The sequence below is a fragment of the Pan troglodytes genome, chromosome 10 (assembly GCF_028858775.2).
Source record: "Pan troglodytes isolate AG18354 chromosome 10, NHGRI_mPanTro3-v2.0_pri, whole genome shotgun sequence".
NCBI classification, from domain to species: Eukaryota; Metazoa; Chordata; class Mammalia; order Primates; family Hominidae; genus Pan; species Pan troglodytes.
In genome coordinates, this window is record NC_072408.2 from 128607042 (window position 1) to 128614832 (window position 7791).

General features: G+C 55.5%; 1 protein-coding gene across 1 annotated transcript in view; it reads left to right on the top strand.

Moving 5' to 3' along the window:
- TMEM120B (transmembrane protein 120B) overlaps positions 1 to 6799 on the top strand; it is a 67173-nt gene extending 60374 nt beyond the window's left edge. Inside the window, exons 7-12 of the mRNA XM_024348095.3 lie at positions 1387 to 1452; positions 1968 to 2029; positions 3959 to 4051; positions 5203 to 5267; positions 5607 to 5675; positions 6154 to 6799. Coding sequence (XP_024203863.1) covers positions 1387 to 1452; positions 1968 to 2029; positions 3959 to 4051; positions 5203 to 5267; positions 5607 to 5675; positions 6154 to 6267 — 469 coding nt within the window. The 3' untranslated portion in view covers positions 6268 to 6799. The remainder of the gene's footprint in view (positions 1 to 1386; positions 1453 to 1967; positions 2030 to 3958; positions 4052 to 5202; positions 5268 to 5606; positions 5676 to 6153) is intronic.
- The last annotated feature ends 992 nt before the right edge of the window (positions 6800 to 7791 follow it).

The window sequence follows — 7791 nt, forward strand, 5'->3', positions numbered from 1 at the left end:
TAAAAAAAAAAAAAATTTAGCTGGGCGTGGTGGCGCACGCCTGTGATCCCAGCTACTCAGGAGGCTGAGGTGGGAGAATTGCTTGACCTGGGAGGTCAGGGCTGCAGTGAGCCATGATTGCACCACTGCACTCCAGACAGGGTGACAGAGTGAGACCCTGCCTGGAAAAGAGAAAACGTGTGTGTGTGTGTGTGTGTGTGTGTGTGTGTGTGTGTGTACATGCATGCTTATTCAACACATTTATTGAGCAGCTGCTTGGAACCCAGGGTCACAGATAGACTGGTGAACAATAGAGACAAGACCCCTGCTCAATCTAGAGGTGACATAGGGGTGGGAAGGGGGCAGATCACAGGAAGAAAGGCACATAATTGCAGACAGTGATCCGTGCCATGAAGGAGATGAAGTGGGGCAGTGTGATCCGAGTGGGGCCATCAGGCTGGTTCAGATAAGGCGGTCAGGAGGCCTTTGTGAGGTGACAGCTAGTCTGAAGCTTGCACTTGGACAAGGAGCCAGGCACGTCAAGGTCTTGGAGCAGAGAGAGCAGCAAGTCCGAAGGCCCTGGGTGAGCCCGCTGGGTGTAGCTGTAGGAAGTACCGCCCGCCGAGTGTCCTAAGCCACAGAGTGTATTTCCTCACAGTTTGGTGGCTGGAAGTCTAGGATGGAGGTACTGGCGGGGCTGGTTTCTCCTGAGACCATTCTCTGTGGCTCACAGATGGCATCTCCCCGTGTGTCCTCATGTGGCCTTTTCTCTGTGCACAAACAGCCCTGGCGTCTCTCCCCTTCTTGCAGAGACACCAGTCACACTGGACTAGAGCCCACCAGTGTGATCTTGTTTTACCTCAGTCCCCTCTTCAAAGGCCCTGTCTTCAAATACAGTCACGGACGTTCTAAGGTGCTGGGGGGCTCAGCTTCAGTGCAGGAATTGGAGCCACTATTCAGTCTGTAGCAGGCCCTGAGGTGGCAGCAGGCAGGCTTGGCGGGTTCTAGGAGAGCCCACATTCCTGGAGGGCCTGCGTGCTGGGGAGAAGACCTGGTGGGGAGGACAGGAGCCATGCCTGGAGCGCCCGCGTGCTGGGGAGAGGACCAGGTGGGGAGGACAGGAGTGAGGCTTGAAGGCGGGTGAGGCTAGGGGTGTGCTCTGAGGGTTGCTGGAAACCACTGGAAGCCCAAGTGGGAGTCCAGGCTAATCTGCAGCTGGTTTGTGTGGGATGGTGCAGCCCTGTGGGACAGAGAGAAGGGCACGGTCAGGGTTCCAGTCCGTTTCTTACTCCAAGAAGCCGTCTCTGAGTGCAGAGTAACCCCTGCTGCATAGGTGGGGCCTCAGCGAGACACATGCCTGCGTTGCTCTCCCCTCCTGAGCACTTTCCGTTCTCTCCCTCTCCCGAGAATTAAAGGCTGGTGGGTGTCTCACCACTACGTCTCCACATTCCTGTCCGGAGTGATGCTGACCTGGTGAGTAGCCCCTCGCTGGGCCCCTCCAGCCTCCCAGGGAGTAGAGCCTGGGGACCGGGAATGGGGAGGGGGCTGATCCAGACAGCGGTGGGGGGTGTGCTCCAGGGCCAACTTGGGAAAGAAAGTATGAGCCTGCAGCTGCGCCGGGCTGCGCGGGCCCCACCCAGCCCGTGAGGGGTTCTCCAGGGAATGGTTTCGGGTGTCCCTGGCCAGGGCAGAGGTAGCGGGGCTGCAAGGCTGGAGGGAGCGAGTGAGGCTGGGCACTGAAGGAGACTGCGGAGGACAGAGGGGTCACAGGGAGTTAGCGCTTCTGCACGGCCATGTGGACTCCTGTGCTTCTAGAAAGGAAGATGGGATGACCTCGCCCAGCCCCAGGGATAGAAGGGTGGAAGTCTGGACCTCAGTTTGACTTTATACACCTTTTCGCCTCTTCTGGTTGGAATGGAGTTGGGGCGGGGAGGAATGTCTCATTTCATAGTGGGCCCCACCTTTGTTTTTTCCTACCTTCTCTCCAGGCCTAATGGACCCATTTATCAGAAGTTTCGCAACCAGTTCTTAGCATTTTCCATTTTTCAGAGTGAGTGACTGTTGCCTGGATTTGGGGGAAGGGACATGGTTTTCTGAGACTTTCACCAAGGGAGGGCCCCAGCTGACATCAATCAGTGCTTGCCTGTGTGGCAGGGAGACCAGACTGGGGGAGAGGGTCCCAGAAATCCAGAAGGAGAGCTGTCCCCACCCCAGGTCAGCTCCACCCACCTCCCAGCCCCCAGCACTGCCTGCTCCTTCCCCAGGCTGGAACCCTGCCAACTGTGACCTTTGGGAACTGAGTAGCATTGGGGATACCAGCCTTTTTTCCAGTCCTAAATAAGTCCTCCAAATGGAAATATATATTATTTTTCTCATCTGAAAATTGCTCTGGATTTGTATACAATGAGCTGGTCCCAAGGGTTGCCTCTGGGGAAGGGGGCTTGAATGCTTGGGGACAGGGAGAGCGTTTTACTTTTCACCAACCTGTTTGTTCCCTTTAAATTTTATCCCATGTGTGTATTGCCTTTCTTTCCCTTTCTTTCTTTCCCTTTCTTTCTTTCCCTTTCTTTCTTTCTCTTTCTTTCTTTCTTTCTCTTCTTTTTCTTTCTTTCTCTTTCTCTCTCTCTCTTTCTCTCTCTCTTTCTCTCTTTCTCTCTCTCTCTCTTTCTCTCTCTCTCTCTCTCTTTCTTTCTTTCTGACAGAGTCTTGCTCTGTTGCCCAGGCTGGAGTGCAGTGGTGCGATCTTGGCTCACTGCAACCTCCGCCTCCTGGGTTCAAACGATTCTTCTGCCTCAGCCTCCCGGGTAGCTGGGACTACAGGTGCGCGCCACCACGCCCAGCTAATTTTTTTTATTTTTAATAAAGATGAGATTTCACCATGTTGGTCAGGGTGGTCTGGAACTCCTGACCTCAGGTGGTCCACCCACCTCTGCCACCCAAAGTGTTGGGATTACAGGCATGAGCCACCACGCTGTACCGTTTCTTTCTTTCTTTTTTTTTTTTTTTTTTGAGATGGAGTTTCTGTCTGTCACCCAGGCTGGAGTGCGGTGTTGTGATCTCGGCTCACTGCAACCTCCACCTCCCGGTTCAAGCGATTCTCCTGCCAAGTAGCTGGGATTACAGGTGCCTGCCACCATGCCTGGTTAGTTTTTGTATTTTGGTAGAGATGAGATTTCACCAGTTGGCCAGGCTGGTCTTGAACTCCTGGCCTCAAGGGATCTGCCTGCCTTGGCTTCCCAAAGTGTTGGGATTACAGGCATGAGCCACCACGCCTGGCTGTATTGACTTTTCAGATACTACAACCTACATTTTAAATTAAAACCTGCTTGCAAACAAATACAAATGTATAAAGCCAAGAATGGAAATTGTATATCAGCCCACCCTAGAGGTGACGTTAATTAAGATCTATGTCCTCTCAAAAGTTTTTATTCATAAATAGGTATATACATGTGTGTATTACATTATGTATATTTTACAAGTATGGGACCTTTCTGTACATAGAGCTTTACTATTATAACCTGCCTTTTGAATTTTTAACAGTTTATCATGGCTATTTTTCATGTCATTACCACCTCATTTTTAGCAACAACGAAGTATCCCATTGGATGGAACTCTGTCTTGTGTCTTAGCATTGCACAGAGCTCCCAACATAGCACTGGCATAGCTTGCATTCCAGCAAGCATCTATTGAGTGTCTACTGCATGGAAAATTCCAGAAGTTTCAAATCTAGTTGGGGCTTAGATGGGTCCTCACATACCTGTGTTCTCTCTGTGTTCTGGATAAGGGCTAAAGCAGGTTCAGACCAGAGTGTGTGTGTCTGTTTGTGGTGTGTGGGCGTGGGAGAGGGTTGTAACCAGGGCACCCTTTCTGCCTCTGCCCAGTAAAGACCCGTCAGCCTGTGCTTGGGGCAGAGAGGAGGTGTGGCCCTGTCTTCCGGGGACACCAGGCCCTGAGCCCAGGTGCTGTGCTCCCCCTGCAGGCTGCGTCCAGTTCCTGCAATATTATTACCAGAGGGGCTGCCTCTACCGGCTGCGGGCCCTGGGGGAGAGGAACCACCTGGATCTCACAGTGGGTGAGTAGCTGGGCCTGGGTTGGAGCGGGGGCAGGCACTGGACCTGCCAGCTCCCCACACCGGGAGTGCAGCCCTGCGAGCACCTCCCATACAGCGGAGCCAGGCCGCTGCCCTTTATCCGAAGCGCCTTCCAGAATTCATCCTGGATTCTGTTTCAGCTGCCAAGTGCCAGGCCAGCTGCATACCAGGCCCCGAGGGCAGGGCCTCTGTCTCAGCCTCTGGAAGTGTCTATTTTTTTGTGTGTGTTCTAGAATACACACACACACACACACACACACACAAATTAGCCATTTGTGTGTAACATGTCTACATACCAACACGTATAAGTATATAAATGCATGTACACGGGGGAGACGTGCTTCACTCTGAAGCCATAGGGGTGCCGGTCAGAAAAGTGAGGAGACCCCTCATTGAGAATTTCAGGGGAAACTGTTTTTAATACAACTCTGCTATCTTTTTTTTTTTTTTTGAGACGGAGTCTCACTCTTGCCCAGGCTGCATTGCAGTGGCACGATCTCTATTCACTGCAACCTCCGCCTCCCGGGTTCAAGTGATTCTCCCGCCTCAGCCTCCTGAGTAGCTGGGATTACAGGCATGTGCCACCACGCCCGGCTAATTTTTGTATTTTTAGTAGAAATGGGGTTTCACCATGCTGGCCAGGCTGGTCTCAAACTGCTGGCCTCAAGTGATCTGCCCACCTTGGCCTCCCAACGTGCTGGGATTATAGGCGTGGGCCACTGCACCTGGCCAACTCTGCTGTCTTTTGACATAGTCATTTCCATCAAATTACTCTCCTAAGTAGGTCCTCCTGTCTCAAGACTCGATAGAACTAATGCATGTGAAAATTCATTATAAAATGCAAAACCCTATGCAGATTAAAGAAATTAGTAACAACATAGCGCCCAGTGTCTGTGTGTTGTCACCTGGCTCTTGGTGGCTTGAAGAGAGAGAGCAGTCAGGCCGGGTGACAGGGCTGCTATTGTCATAGTGAATGCCCACCCAGCTATGACAGGTGAGGGCTGACCCCCCGCATGTGTGACTGTCCCTGGCTCATCTTAGGGTGACTGGTGTGGCTGGGGGTGGGCGTCTGGTGGAGCTGTGGGGGCAGCGGAGCCCCTCAGCGGGTCCTTTTTCTTCCCTCCTCTCCACAGAAGGGTTCCAGTCCTGGATGTGGCGGGGCCTCACCTTTCTCCTGCCCTTCCTCTTCTGTGGCCATGTGAGTCCCCCTGGAGTTTGTGGGTATCTCCTGTCTGGGCTGACCCCCAGGAACAGAAGGTCTTCAGGCCTTGCCCTCCTTCTCCATCCGTCCCCATGCTGGGGCCCACAGCATCCTGGGGCCTGGGCAGCCTCTGGGCCCAGGGATGCCAAGGCAGGAGCCAGAACTGACCTAGCTCTGCCCTGGCCTCGGGTGCCTGCATTTCATTTTGGGGGTGTCTGTCAGTGTTGTGGGTAGTTGATACCCAAAGTTGGGTGAGGGGCCTGGCCATCGCCCTGGCTTTCTACGTGGCCGGCCAGGGGAGTCTGGTGGGTGAGCAGCGCCTGCCTTCCTCTCCAGTTCTGGCAGCTCTACAATGCCGTCACGCTGTTTGAGCTCTCCAGCCACGAGGAATGCAGAGAATGGCAGGTATGGGGGGTGGGGGCATGCTTGGGGGAGGTTCCCGGGAGGGCTGGGGTGGCAGGGATGGGGTGTATGTGTGGCATGCTGGGGTGCGGATTCCTGGGGAGGGCTGGGATGGCAGATGTGGGGGTGGGGGGTGTGTGTGTGTGTGGTGTGCTGTGGGGAGGTTCCTGGGGCGGGCTGGGCTGGCAGGTGTGGGGTGTTGTGGGTGGCATGCTTGGTGGGAGGCTTCTGGAAGGGCTAGGGGTGGAGCCTCTCCCAATCTGTGGATCCCAAGGAGGTTCGCCCCATCGAGCCCTTCCCAGGCCCTGCCCAAGCCTGAGGCCTCACCCTTCCCCCAGGTCTCCTGAATCTCTGCCTTCGATGGCAAAACCCTGCAGTTTGGGAGTTTGGGGGCAGCTGTGCTGGAGATTCTGGGGTGCTGGGGGCAGGGGTTCAGCAGGGCAGATGCCCCAGCCTCGCCCTCCTCTCTGGACTCCCCCAGGTGTTCGTACTGGCGCTCACCTTCCTCATCCTCTTCCTCGGCAACTTCCTGACCACGCTCAAAGTCGTGCATGCCAAGCTCCAGAAGAACAGAGGCAAGACAAAGCAGCCGTGAGCCTCGGGCTCCTGTGCCCTCGGCCCGGACTTCAGACTGCAGGGGGCTCCCGGGCTCCTTCCCAGCAGCCATCTCAGGCCCGTGGCATCGCTGGGAGAGGGCCCAGGCCCTGGTCCCCCAGTGGACCCCAGTGGTCTAGAGGAATGTGAGCCCCGCCTGTCCGCACAGTGTCCGCCCACCTATTTATGACATATTTAATGCTGGGTCCCCCATCGTCCCTGGAACCCGAGGCCTCACTCCTGTGCTTGAAGGTGGCTGAGGCCGGGCCAGTCTTCCTGGGGATGGGGCCTGAAGCCTCAGGGAGCCCCTCTGTTCCCACTTCTGTCATTTGAACCCCTCTGGGTGGGGTTTGGATGTGCCTCGCGGGGTTGGATTTATGCTGACCTGCTCCTTACCAGGCCCAGGCTGGGGTGGTGTGAACCCTCAGTGTCCTGTGGCGCCCCCACCCCGGGGCCACTCTGCTTCTGCTGTGAGCCCCCTCCTCGCCCACCCCGCCGCGTGGTGAGGGTTATTTAAGTTCTCAGAGACCCACCGCGTCTGCCTCGTGCTCTTCTTGCCCCTGGGAGCCTCCGCTGGGGGCATCCTGAGTCAGGCTGTGAGCAGATTCGCCACCAGAGGGCGCCCCGGGCCCTGGGTCGTCCAAGGGGACAAGGACGTTCCCTGACCCCCCCATCCTGCAGCCCACCTTCCTGCAGTGTCGTGGCAGGTACTTGGAGAGTGGGACCAAGACCCTTGGCCCCTGTGGAGGGGAACCACCTCCCCCCTCCTTCCCAGAGCTTCTGGATGTTGTGGGAGGGAGGTGGGGGTGCCTGGCAGGCTCACCCCAAGGGGCCGCACCCTGAGGCGGGGCCAGAGCCACTGGGCATCGCTTGGGTGAGATTCTGCATTCGACGGGAGGCAGAGAGGCCACCAGGTTTGGCTGAGTGCTCTGCCCCACCATTCATATATGGGCCTCAGCTCCCCCTAACTGTGGCCCTACAAATCCCTAGGCCAGACCTCACAGCAGTGCCCACAGGCATGCCTTGTTTAGCCCTCCTCAAGGAATTTTAAAATTTTTAATTACTTTTTTTTTTTTGAGACAGGGTCTGTTGCCTAGGCGGGAGTGCAGTGGCATCATAGGTCACTGCAGCCTCCGCCTCCAGGGCTCAAGGGATCCTCCCACCTCAGCCTCTGGAGTAGCTGGGACCACAATCACACACCACCATGCCCTGCTCCTTTTTTTTTTTTTTTTTTTGAGATGGGAGTCTCGATCTGTCACCCAGGCTGGAGTGCAGTGACACGATCTCAGCTCACTGCAACCTCTGCCTCCCAGGTTCAAGTGATTCTCCTGCCTCAGCCTCCTGAGTAACTGGGACTACAGACGCGTGCCACCATGCCTGGCTTTTGTTTTGTATTTTTAGTAGAAACAGGGTTTCACCATGTTTGCTAGGATAGTCTCGATCTCTTGACCTTGTGATCTGCCTGCCTCGGCCTCCCAAAGTGCTGGGATTACAGGTGTGAGCCACCATGCCTGGTCACCCTGCT